This window comes from Leopardus geoffroyi, chromosome D1 (assembly GCF_018350155.1).
Source record: "Leopardus geoffroyi isolate Oge1 chromosome D1, O.geoffroyi_Oge1_pat1.0, whole genome shotgun sequence".
NCBI lineage: Eukaryota > Metazoa > Chordata > Mammalia > Carnivora > Felidae > Leopardus > Leopardus geoffroyi.
In genome coordinates this window covers 103,485,294-103,499,172 of record NC_059329.1, presented here as the reverse complement: position 1 = coordinate 103,499,172, position 13,879 = coordinate 103,485,294, and the positions used below count along the sequence as shown (strand labels likewise).

The following is a 13,879-nucleotide window of genomic DNA, read 5'->3' as shown; positions in this document are numbered from 1 at the left end:
TAGCATGCTGTAGGCATTTTGCTGGGAAACCCCTGTATATTATTATTTTAGGTCTTTTAGGGCTTGACACTCTCTGGTTTGATATTTCCAGAATTAATCACTGCATTTTGTGGCAGGGTGGGGGATCTGATCTAACAGCTCTTCAGACTTCCAGCCAATCTTGTTTCCAGACTTGAAAACGATCTTGTACATTCACTTTCTGAGCCCCTCTGATGCTGTGGAACCCCAGCTTGCGTTGCCTTGGTACCTCCCCTTTGCAGAAACGCAGGCTTCATTTTCTTGTTTCCTGCCAAGCTAGTTGCCACTCTTATACCTACTTAAAGTTTTGCAAAATTGTATTGATATCTCCTCTGTGGCATCTCCTCTCCTTTTCTCTTATTCCTTATGGGTGTTTCTAATGTAAATCATTCTTTATCATGTTGGTGGTATTTCAAGAGAGAATGAAAATAGTCCCATGTATCCTGCCCTTCACTGACATAGAGACTCACGTAAATGTCAGGCATGTTATTATGTATATTCCTAACTGTGAATCATTTAACCCCCACTGCAGTCTTGTAAGAATATTTTTATCCTACACGTAATCTAATTATAAATGGAAACACTGAGCCCCGGGAGGGAAAGTAATTTTCTTAAAGTTATACAGCTAGAGTCAAAGAGATGGAATTGAAACTCAGGTCCCATTTCTGCAGGTTCCATGCTTTTTCTACATCATCACAACTGCCGCTTGACATAGACTCGATTCTTCTTCTGCTGTTGGATATCTTCACTTTCTTGGCACCCACAAGGTTCACTTTATTTGACAATAGACCCAGATACAGTAGCGCTGACATAATGCACTAGCAAAGTGCTTTGTAGTAATTTGCTTGTTCGCTGAAGCTTGTTCAATGCTCTTCACAAATCATTAGGTATTTCGTTTCCAGATTGCACTTTAGTTAAGCAGGATTTTTTTTTTTATTGAGATTTAATCTGAATCATATGAAAGTGTGTCGTGGTAAATTTGTATTGTACTGGTAGCCATAGAGGTATTAGAGTTAGTTGAGTAGAACAGTTAGTAAGTGAGTGCTGCCCATGGATGATTATGATATGGATGGGACGCCTGGGTGGCTCAGTCGGTTGAGCATCTGACTTTGGCTCAGGTCATGATCCCACAGTTTGTGGATTTGAACCCCACATTGGGCTCCGTGCTGACAGCTCGGAGCCTGGAGCCTGCTTTGGATTCTGTGTCTCCCTCTCTCTCTCTCTGCCCCTCCCCTGTTCATGCTCTATCTCCCTCTGTCTCAAAAATAAATATTAAAAAATCTTAAGATTATGATATGGAGGTTGCCTGAGAGCAGAACAATAGAACACAGGCATATTTCAAGAAGAGACAGAAGTTAGATCCAAGAGAAAATTATCCTATCCATAGGATGACCAGAAAGCACCATGAGGGTAGCTAATAATCACTGTTCTTGACTCCCGCCCCCTCTTAACAGACGAGGTGGATTGGGCCATTTATGACCTTACATACTCACCAGACCACACTTAAAACATTTATTGATACACCTGACAAAAGAAGGCCATTTATTAATCAGATGCTCCTCCTAGCTTATATTTTTGTTTTTATCTTTTGCTTTCTGCAAATGGGTCTCCTGCCATATGGTTGGTCCGTTAATTAGGTGGCATCCGCCTCACCTCGAGTCACATAGTCATACAGAGTTTCTATAATGACAGCTTAACCACCGAGCCTTCCGGGAAATTAAATTCATCTGCATTTTTGTTTCAGTTCAGAAAGTTCCTCTTTAAGGCTCAACTTTCTAAGCTATCAGGCCTTAGCATCCTCCCGTGGGGACCAGGTCCTCAGTGCCTGTGTCTTTCTTTTTTAATTGTTCATTATCCAGGCCATGCAGGTGCTCCCTAATTTCCTCTGTGGTTAAGAGCCTCACCAGAGTATAGACACCTCTCTCTCTCTCTGTGACACTTTTAATTGTTAGTGTTTCTCATCCGTCCTCCAGAGGTAATTGGCCCCAGAGAGAGCCTCCAGGAAAGTGACTGCTGAAACTTTCTCAGTTTATTGGATCACTAAATGCGGGGGCATCACAGCAACTTTGGCTGATTGCTTTTGATTCCTCTCCTGAGACTCACCAGAGGTGGTTCCTTCCCTGCTGTGTCATTCTGGAGACCAGCTACCCTGCAAATGCCTAGATGAGGGTCATTCCTAGGTCAGTTGGCATGTCTTAACGATTTTCTCAAGTAACACCCATTTACAGGCAAGTTCAGTTTTATGTCGCTTGCTTTATGGAGCATCACTGCAAATTCTTGGGCCCCCACCCCAGATCTGCTGAACCAGAAACTTTGGCGGGGGGGTGGGGGGGTAGGGCCAGGCAAATCTGCATATTGACAAGCTCTCCAGGTGTTGGATGCATGCTGAAGTTTGACAAATACCATGCCACACAAAAGCAAGGATTGCGGGTGCTGGTTTGTTTTCCTTAAATGGTAGGCCTTCCTGCATGCTATTGTCCTTGATCAGACCTAGACATTCTTTGACAAAGTGGGGGGTGGGGGGGAGTAAGCTCTTCTCTGTCTCAGGGCCTTAGAAGAACACAGAACAGCTTATAAAATTATTAGTTTAGATTTTTAGATCTGTAGGCCTCAGAAGTCCATTCAATTGTCCGTACTTCAAAGATAGCATAGCTGAACAAAGCAAGGGATATCAAAAAGTGACCAGAGAAAATAGGAAGACCGAAGTTGCATGATTTGGGTCCCAACCCCTGGCTCCTCCTACTGCCTTTTTGGATCTGGCTGCTAGTAATCAAAATGGGTTCCTAGCAACTGTGTTTCATGGGTGGGCCGCTTTTCAATGCCCTTGCGTACTTTGCTTACCTGTTCTTTTGGCGGGAGTACAGGTAGAGCCCTCATATTTACAAAGCTATTGGGTTATGATATTTGGGCTCAGCTGATACTATCAGTCCCCACACAGAGGTCAAGACTAGGGTGCAGCTAGGGGTGCGACACTGAAGTTAGGCTTTGAAGTTAGGCCTAGATTTGGACCTTAGGTCCTCTACTGGCTAGTTCGTTATATGTGATTTCTCTGAGCTTCCCTTTTCTCACTTGTAAGATGGGAGGGTTGCTGCGAAGACTTTAATTTCAATTAGTACCGTAGGCAGAGCCTTCGGTTGGAACCAGGACAAAGCAGGTGCTGCATAAACAGGGTTGCCAACAGTCACCTTCGTTTTGGGCAGACTCTCCTGATAAATGGTAAGGAGAGCTCCTTTCAGAAAAGTCCACCTATTTATACATAATCTAGTTAGTCCTGGAGAGGCTCTAAATGACACATATTCTGGAGCTGATGGTGTCAATAGTGTAATATCGTTCACACGTCTGCTCATTCAATAAACATTTATGAAGCCACTGCCCTGTGTGTGTCAGGCACTGTCCTAGGTCCTAGGGATACAGTGACAAAAAACACGGTTCCTGCCCTCACGGTGCAGGTGCTCTAGCAAGAGAGACAGACAGTAATCAAACTAGCCAACTAATTAACTAACTAACTCTACTTATAAGTCACTTATAACTTTACACGTTAGGACAGAGAGTGATAGGCTGCTGTTTGAGATAGGGTACTTGGGTCAGTTGCTCTTTTAAGCAGGTCCCCCCTCGGTTAAGTGAAGGCCCAAACCCTCTGGGAATCTTGGGGAGGTGATTTTCCAAGCAGAGAGAACATATGACTTAAATAGGTGCTTGAAGATGAATTAGTTTGTTATATTTTTCTTTTTTTAATGTAAAGACAGTAAAAAGACAGTGCAGAAATCTTCACTTATAGCTGATTACCTTGTTAACGTCATGCAACATAAAAACTAATATTTTTCTTCATTTGTTAATATTTATGCATACATAAGTTGTGTCCCTAAAATTCCTTCTTTTTCACTTAAGCGTTTCCTCACATGGTTTCATACTTTTATAATAATACATTTTAATAATATCAATTATTCCATTCAGGCTTTATGTAAACAAATTATAAAAGATTATGTGCTTAAAGATGTTTATTGAAGCTTTATTTGTAGTACCAAATATTGTAAACAACTATGTTCATAATAGTAGATTACCTCTTGTGTGTATTAGTAAGGCTGCTATGAATTTCTTTAAACATAACATTTTCTTCTTTTGAATATTTGTATGGATTAATTCCCAGGAGAAAGATATCTATATCTTTTTTTTTTAATTCTTGATACGCATTACCAAATATTTTCCCAAAAGAATACTAACATTTAACTTTCTCACCAGGAATATATAAATATGTGACTCACTCCATGTACTTTCCAGTATTGGGTAGACTTACTTAACACTGTTTTTACTACTTAGCTAAAATTAGAAACTAAACTACTAATTAGAAAAAAGTAGAACTTTACTTTTTTCTTCTGAATTTCATGGCTTACTAATGTTGAATATATCACTACTAAAAGTATTTCTTCTTGTGCTATTTGTCTCTTTGTGAGGAGGACTTATTTTAAGGGGTTTAAAAAAATTAATCACTTTGGGTTTCTCATCCTTCTTTATCCAGACATAGGATGTATAAGACTCAAGCCCAGGGTTTTCTAGCATGAGCCCAACAGTGAAAATGTCCAGTATTAAAGAGAAAGCTCTTACATTTCAACAAATTGATTAACTTTTTTTGTTATGGAAATCGCTTGCTGCCTGGTTTCACCAAGTGTCCGTGTTTCACTGAACTAAAATCCTCTACCCTCTACCCGCCTATCTACCCCATTTTCTTGCTGGAATATTTAAAAGCAAATTGTAGAAATCTTGTCACCTCACCACTAAATACTTCAGCATGCATCTGAGAAGGACAGAAGGACTTTTTTTTTTTTTTTTAACATAACTACTTTCACACTTGATGAAGTTATTAATTCCTCATTATCATTTAAAACCCATATCTAAATTTCTCAGGTTTCTTTTTTTAAATTAATTTATTTAAATTCAAGTTAGTTAATATACAGTGTAGAATTGGCTTCAGGAATAGAGCCTAGTGATTAATCATCACTTATATATAACACCCAGTGCTCATCCTAACAAGTGCCCTCCTTAATGCCCATCACCCATTCAGCCCATTCCCCTCCCCCGCCATCCACCTCCCCTCCAGCAACCCTCAGTTTGTTCTCTGTATTTAAGAGTTTCTTATGGTTGGCCTCTCCCTCTGTTTTTGTCTTATTTTTCCTTCCCTTCCCCTATGATCATCTGTTTTGTTCCTTAAATTCCACATATGAGAGAAAGCATATATTTGTCTTTCTCTGACTGACGGATTTCACTTAGCATAATACGCTCTAGTTCTGTCCATGTTGTTGCAGATGGCAAGATTTCATTCTTTTTGATCGCTGAGTAGTATTCCATTGTGGATATATATATATATATATATATATATATATATATATACACATATATATACATATATATGTATATATGTATATATATATGTGTATATACACACACACACACACATATACATATATATATAACACATCGTCTTTATCCATTCATCGGTTGATGGGCATTTGGGCTCTTTCCATAATCCAGCTATTGTTGATAGCGCTGCTATAAACATGGGGGTGCATGTGCCCCCTTGAATCAGCATTTTTGTGTCCTTTGGATAAATATCCAGTAGTGCTGGGTCGTAGGATAGTTCTGTTTTTAATATTTTGAGGAATCTCCACACTGTTTTCCAGAGTGGCTGTACCAGTTTGCATTTCCACCAATAATGCAAGAGGGTTCCCCTTTCTCCACATCCGTGCCAACATCTGTTGTTCTTGTGTTTTTAATTTTAGCCATTCTGACAGGTGTGAGGTAATAGCCCATTATGGTTTTGATTTGTATTTCCCTGATGGTGAGCAATGCTGAGCATCTTTTCATGTGTCTGTTAGCCATCTGATGTCTTCTTTGGAAAAGTGTCTATTCATGTCTTCTGCCCATTTCTTCACTGGATTATGTGTTTTTCAGGTGTTGAGTTTGGTAAGTTCTTTATAGATTCTGGATATTAACCCTTTATCCAACATGTTATTTCCAAATATCTTCTCTCATTCCATCCGCTGCCTTTCAGTTTTGTTGATTGTTTCCTTTGCTGTGCAGAAGATTTTATCTTGAAATACCAAATAGTTCATTTTTGCTTTTGTTTCTCTTGCCTCTAGTTACTTGTCTCATAAGAAGTTGCTGTGACTGAGGTCTAAGAGGTTGCTGCCCATTTTCTCCCCTAGGATTTTGATGGTTTCCTTTCTCACATTTAGGTCTTTCATCCATTTTGAGTTTATTTTTGTGTATGGTGTAAGAAAGTGGTCCAGTTTCATTCTTCTGCATGTTGCTGTTCTAGATTTCCCAGCACCATTGGCTGAAGAGACTGTCTTTTTTCTGTTGGATACCCTTTCCTACTTCGTAAAGATGAGTTGGCCATACATTTGTGGGTCCACTTCTGTTCCATGAATCTATGAGTCTTTTTTAAAAGTACCAGTATCTTACTGTCTTGAAGATTACAGCTTTGTAATACAGCTTAAAGTCCAGAATTGTGATGCCTCTAGCTTTGGTTTTCTTTTTCAACATTACTTTGGCTACTTGGGGTCTTTTTGGCTACCTACACATTTTAGAATAGTTTGTTCTAGCTCTGTGAAGAATGCTGGTGTTATTTTGATAGGGATTGCATTGAACATGTAGATTGCCTTGGGTAGTATAGACATTTTATCAATATTTATTCTTCCAATCCATGAGCGTAGCATGTTTTTCCATTTCTTTGTGCCTTATTCAATTTCTTTCATAAGGTTTCTATAGTTTTCAGTGTACAGATCTTTTATGTTAGATTTCTAAAACACGTCATTTACTTTGTTTATTTGAATCAGTTGGGTCCAAGGAAAGTGTATACATTGCACTTGATGGTTTTATCTCTCAGAATAAAAATTCTGTAATGATCTTCTCTTCCCTTTTTTAAATACCATTGGTTTCTTAAGAAACTGGAACCTATGTCTTATTAAATGTTCTTGATTTGACTGGCTGCTTCCTCACAATGTTGTTTAACTTATTTGCTTTCATCCACCCTCCTCCTATTCTTTTGAGATATATTTGGCAAATATTTTCTTCAGTTTATCCTGTGTTGGCTTTGCTTATGGTACTTCTGGTCATGCACAAGTCATTGATATGGTATTTTTAATGGAGCTAAATTTATTGATGTTTAACTTGCTTTTGATATTTGAGCCATTTTTACCACAGTTTTCTCATTCCTGGTTTAAAGAGGAACCCACTCATTTTTGCTTAAGTCTTTATATGGTTGGAATGATTACATCTAGAACCTTGCATCCATTTGGAAGTTATTATTTCGTATTACCTTCTTTTTAAATATTAGGCACTTTTCTTCAGGGGCTGTTTTAGGTACTAGAGGGACTTAATGGGACAAGACCAGGGATATCTCATTTCAGAGCTAATGCTCCAACAATGGAGGACAGACCACAAAGATAGTTTCAGATCGTGCTAAATACTAGAAAGATGATTTTTAAAAAAGATGAAGTGAGGGTGCCTGGGTGGCTCAGTCAGTTAAGCTTGTGACTTCAGCTCAGGTCATGATCTCGCAGTTCGTGGGTTCGAGCCCCACATTGGGCTCTGTGCTGACAGCTCAGAGCCTGGAGCCTGCTTCAGATTCTATGTCTCCCTGTCTCTCTGCCCCTCCCCCACTCATGCTCTGTCTCTCTCTTTCTCAAAAAATGAATAAACATTTAAAATAAAAATTTTAAAAATTAAAAAAAATGAAGTGATGGATATGGGCTGATGAGAGGCCAATGTGATAAGGTGGTATCTGAGCTGATTGCTGAATCATAAGGTGAGATGGGCCATGCCAAGTCCTGGGTAGTAAAGGCACGGAGGAGGAATAGACTCTAATACTAACTACTAGGGATAAGCCAGGCCCAGCACTAACGCACTGGTCCCCCATTATCTCCTGTATTCTTATAATGAGCCATTGAGGTCAGTATCTATTATTGGCCCCGCTTTGGATATGAGGACACTGGGTTCAGGAAAGCCGAAATCATTGGCTTCTTCTCAGCCTCCCACTTGGCGGAAGGTATCACCCTGCACCTTGATTTTGCCCCTCCAGGCTTTCACGAGAAGGACAAGAAGCCGTACTGCCGGAAGGATTTCTTAGCCATGTTCTCACCCAAGTGTGGTGGCTGCAACCGCCCAGTGTTGGAAAACTACCTTTCAGCCATGGACACCGTCTGGCACCCGGAATGCTTTGTTTGTGGGGTCTGTATACTCACTCACCTGTCGGATTTAGGGAAAGTCGGCAGTCCTCCTCTCTGAGAGGCCAGGACGCCAGCTGGTAAGAGGGTTCACAGCTCGAGGTGAGGGTTTGATGTGAAGCTAAAGGAGGCACAAAACACAGCGCCCCCCGTGGGCGTGTTTGCTCGCGTGCTTTGCAAGCGGGTAATATCCTCGCTTCCATCCACCAGATGACTGGCAGGAATTTTAAGGCCGCGGTTTCACTTTGCTGATGTTCTGTTTCTTGACATCTGCATCCCTTTTCTTTCTCTTCGCCCCCCCCCCCCCACCCCAGGACTGCTTCAGCAGTTTTTCTGCTGGATCCTTCTTTGAACTGGACGGACGTCCCTACTGTGAGCTGCATTACCACCAGCGCCAAGGAACACTGTGCCGCGGGTGCGGGCAGCCCATCACCGGCCGCTGCATCAGTGCCATGGGCCACAAGTTCCATCCTGAGCACTTTGTCTGTGCTTTCTGCCTGACACAGTTGTCAAAGGGCGTCTTCAGGGAGCAGGATGACAAGACCTACTGTCAACCCTGCTTCCACAAACTCTTCCCACTGTAATCTCAGCTGACCCCACCGTCCCCGCAGATGCCCTGTGAAGTTTAAACCAGGAGAGCAAAGAGTGCTCTGTTGTTACCGCTCTTCTCAGTGGGCATAGAGAGAAACTAAATAGATCTAGAAAGAACCTTCTAGATGTTACATGGCTAGGCTTGCAGTCTTAGGTTTTAGATTTCTAGTCTTTTTTTTTTTTTTTAAATCGGGTACTTGGATCCAGATCTAGGTCCTGCTGTTAGTGCCTCTGCAGATGCGTCTTCCACATACACATTTATTTCACTGCTGGTTTTCTCAGATCCTCCCATTTTCACCCCGGGGACGACCCTGCCCATGTCTTCTCTCCTGTGGCCCTCATACCTGGGCCCTTTCACACCTCCCTGGTTTCCCTCTGGGACTCACTTTCCTTTGACCGCTGCATTATCCTTGCTGTCAGCAGTCCTGAGGCCCCTCCCAAGTTCCCTGCATCTCTCTTCAGTATATTTCTCTTTTTCAAGAGGATGTCGGTTTTAACTGGACTACTTTGAGTACCAACATCACTGATAAATAAAACGGCTTTTGGTTTTAATGTCTTGCTGTCATGTTTAGAGATAAACTTCCACTTCCTGGGTTATATACTAGGTACTACGTGCAATTAAATTCACATCCTATCTCTTGTTTACTTCCACACAATAGGCACTTTGTTTTAATCAAAAGAAATTGAAAGGAGGGATTCCTGTTCACTAAGTTTTCTCTTAATCTGGGCCCTTAACATTCATTTCATCTTAGTTTTTGCATTGAGGTGATTGAATCATCTTAAAAGATGGCAAAGCTCCTTAAAATTGTTTTTGTCACTTTGTTCTTGCGGTTTGTGGGTTCAAGCCCCAAGTTGGTCTCTGTGCTCACAGCTCAGAGCCTGGAGCCTGCTTCTCCCTCCCTTTGTTTACCTAAAGTGAAAAAAACAGATCTCCACTAGACACTTGAAAATTCTTATTTGCCTATGTATGCATTGCTACAAACTCATAAGATTGTATGTATTAAATACGTCCATTTTTTATATCAATTATATCTCAATAAAGCTTTTTTTTTTTTAAATGAAACATCTTCCTCAACTTCACAGTTCTCTCAAAAAGACAAGATGGCTGTTTTATCTCTCAAGGAAGTTGCTATGAAGGATCTTAGATATTTTCCAGTTTGGATTAGGAAATCCAAGCCCCAAAGACAATCTCCATTTACTTATTTGTTCCTCTGCAAATTATCATAAGTAAATTTGTGAAAAAGCTTGTCAGCTATTAAAGAAATCTGACTTTCTCATGCCCTATTTCAAGTAAACTTCAGAATGAGTCCTTCCTCAAAGGAGATATTGATAAGATCTGTACTATGTCTTTCTTACCATGGTCTTAAAATAATTGTGTAATTATTTGAAAAAACAGCAACAATAACAACAACAACCCGGAGTTTAAGTTACTGAGGAAAATTCCTTTATCAGAGGTATTTTTAAAAATAGGACCGATTTATGGGGCCCCTGGGTGGCTCAGTCGGTTAAGTGTCCGACTTCGCCTCAGGTCATGATCTCACAGTCTGTGAGTTCGAGCCCCATGTCTGGCTCTGTGCTGACAGCTCAGAGCCTGGAGCCTGCTTCAGATTCTGTGACTCCCTCTCTCTCTGCCCCTCCCCTGCTCATGCTCTGTCTCTGTCTCTCAAAAAATAAATAAACATTAAAATTAAAAAAAAAATAGGACCAATTTAAGGGTCTTTAGACCAATATGGGAAACGACTTCTTAGAGAATGATTCTTGTTAAACTTGATCACATCTGTCTCCTTTGAGGAAATGGATCATCAGGGGGTTTTTGAGAATTAAAAGGAAGTGGTAATGGTTAATAAAATAGGAACTTCAACACATCCATGCTATGTGGGAGGTCATGCAGGGAGCCATGGGGCCTCCTGCCCTGTTTGGTTGCGTACCAGACTAAACAAAGTATTCGTTCTCCTTTTAAACATCTTTACAATGTCTGCACCCTATGATGTCACATGCAGGTGTCAATATGACAGTGCTCATGGTTGCCTTGGCAATTTGACAAAATGCACTTGAGGTTTTATCCTTTAAGAAAGAATGTTCAGGTGCTAACACTTTTTTTTTTTTTTTTTTTAAGGATTAGCTATTTTGAGATATCAGTAGAATCTGCTATTTAACAACGTCAGAGAAAATCCAGTGTTTGCCAGGTGCAATTATGAAATGGACATTTTTGGGGCTCCTGGGTGGCTCAGTTGGTTGGGTGTCCAACTTCAGCTCAGGTCATGGTCTTGTGGTTTGTGCGTTCGAGCCCCAAGTCGGGCTCTGCACTCACAGCTCAGAGCCTGGAGCCTGCTTTGGATTCTCTGTCTGCCTCTCTTTCTGCCCTTCCCCTGCTCACACTCTGTCTCTCTCTCAAAAATAAATAAATATTTAAAAAAGAGAAATGGACACTTTTTTTCCTCCTTATCGTGAATATAAGTGGTCATATTTGCTCCAAGAAGAGATGCTGCCTTCAGGGCCAGTGTTTTAGCAGCAAGGAAACCATTCACAAGAAATTTTCCTTAAAAAAAAAACACACAAGAGAAATACTATTACTCAAACTGATTCCCTATCTGTTTACTCTTGGTTCTGAGTAACTGCTAGCTTTGAAAAAATAGAATCTGAGGAATAGAGCTTTTCCATCAGTAAGCTCTCTCTCTCTCCATATATATATATATATATATATGTATATATATACACACACATATATATACATATATATACATATATATACACACACATATATATACACATATATACATATATATACATACACATATATATATACATATATATACATACATATATATACACATATACACACACACACACACAAACATACATACACACACACATATGAATGAGTGACTGGGAACTCTATTCTCAAAGAGAAATTTCTCAATTTGTTTGGCCAATTATTCTTTGGAATAAGTAATAAAGTCCTCCAAAGTGGAGAACAACAATGATTTTTCCATACAAGTTCCGGCAGTTACTTCAATCTGTGTAGGATGGCCTCCAGCCACATGCTCCCTTTGTCATGACCAGTAGAGGGAGTGAGAGCACTTTTCTCCGACTTTGCGAGTGAAAGTCCTGAGATTCATCCTAACTTGGAGAAGTTTTGGTCATTACTCAGTAATAGAAGAATAGATATAGTAATAGAAGAATAGAAGAATAGAAGAATAGATGATGCAGCTTGGCTTAAGCCAAACCAGACCATTCCTAGAGCTAAGGGCAGGACTAAAAACACAAGGGCGGTGTGGAAGAGATGTGAATACTTTAAAAGTCTGGGTACTGGTAAGAAGGGGGTGATGAATCTCAAATTTGTAGGACTATACATTCAAAAACAAAAATATTAAAGCATTTCTGAGTTTCAAGTGATACAGAAGGGAGGCAAGCAGGTATTTCTAGTGCCCAAAGCAACATGTCTGAGAACTTAACAGAATTCCAAAGGAGAGGAGAGTCAGGAATGATGGGATCATGAGGAACAGGGGGCAGAGGCATTGGTTTTCACTGGGCCCCTACAGACACAGCATTAAGAAGCATCAAAAGCAGCCTCAGTCTGGTGATCTTAAAGGGGAGCTCTTCCAGGGGCACCTGGGTGGCTCAGTCGGTTGAGCGTCTGGCTTTGGCTCAGGTTATGATCTCACAGTTCGTGGGTTCAAGCCCCGCATCGGGCTCTGTGTTGACCGCTTGCTCAGAGCCTGGAGCCCGCTTTGGATTCTGTGTCTCTTTCTCTCTCTGCCCCTCCCCTGCTCATGCTTTGTCTCACTGTTTCTCAAAAATAAATAAATGTAAAAAAGAATTTTTAAAAAAACAACATCAAGGGAGCTCTTCCAGCTGAAATAAAGATGAGAAGGAGTGACAGTTTTCTTTAGGGGCAAGTGTCTTGGACATGAACTGGTCCTTACCAAGGGCGGTGGTGGCAGCCACTAACACATGGGGCTGAAAAAGTGACCACCTACCCCCTACATACTTGGGAACAGTGTTGCTAGATGGAACCTGCCATCAGGGCATCAGGTGAGCGTTGAGAACCCAGAGGTCAAAGGGGAAATGGAAATCCACTGGGCCCCACTGGATGAGAAAGAAAGACATCTCAGAGAAGAGCTGAGGCTTGAGTTGTCCTTATTGCAAATTTATAACTGCTGGGAGGCGGCAATGTCTCAAATTTATTCTGTAAGAAATGAGACAGTTTATATAAGAGGTTTCTCCTTCCTGGATATGGTAAACCCACAGTACCTAAATTCATTTCCTGTGGGAAGCTATGTCCTAACTGCATTTAGGTTCACAGATCATGGATTCTGGACAATGGCACACACTTCCTGGCACCCTGCTGAGAGATCCTTCTTCCCTCCTATTTTGGATATCACCAAATCTCAACAAATACTGTATTCTAGGAGTAACATTCTTGCCTGGGATAACTACCCTTCTTCCACTGAGAAGATATCTCAGGTCACAAGCGTTGATGGAAAAACTCCTATAGCTCAGCATGAGCAGACCAAGAAATCAAAGAGGACTTTACTTCCTTTGAACTTGACTTAAAGTATATCAACTTAAATGAACTTAATTAAGCCTAAGTTATGTCCTATGACTAGACATAATTGGGAATGTGAAATAGAATGGGAGCACCACACTGTTCTCATCTTTGGTCCAGGTGGTTAGGTGGGGCTGACTTTACCCTTAGCCCCTGGGAGGACACACATCTCAGGCCTGACCAATAAACGTGCTTTGTTCTCCTGGACCAAGGTGATTGGATCAGGAATAGTCATGTGACCCGAGCAAAGCCAATTAGATTTCTCCCCAGGACCTTTGCTGGATTTTTTGTGGGGGAAAAAGGTATTCTCCTTTTGTTGAGAGTCTAGCTGTGAGGATAATAAAAACCCATTGCTGCTGGGAAATATCTTTATGGTCACTTATGAGGAGCCTGCCTGAGAGAAAGAAGCCAACACAGAGGAAAGAATTGCTGAGTCATGAAGAGATAGAGTCTTCTTTTTTTGAGCCACTCAATCCTACAATATCAACACCTTCACCCC

General features: G+C 40.9%; 1 protein-coding gene across 3 annotated transcripts in view; it reads left to right on the top strand.

Moving 5' to 3' along the window:
• LPXN (leupaxin) overlaps window positions 1–9,383 on the top strand; it is a 39,396-nt gene extending 30,013 nt beyond the window's left edge. For all 3 annotated transcript variants that reach the window (XM_045485322.1, XM_045485323.1, XM_045485324.1), the window contains 2 exons: window positions 8,096–8,244; window positions 8,555–9,383. In XM_045485322.1, the coding sequence (XP_045341278.1) occupies window positions 8,096–8,244; window positions 8,555–8,824 (419 nt within the window). In that variant the 3' untranslated portion in view covers window positions 8,825–9,383. The remainder of the gene's footprint in view (window positions 1–8,095; window positions 8,245–8,554) is intronic.
• Window positions 9,384–13,879: the final 4,496 nt, after the last annotated feature.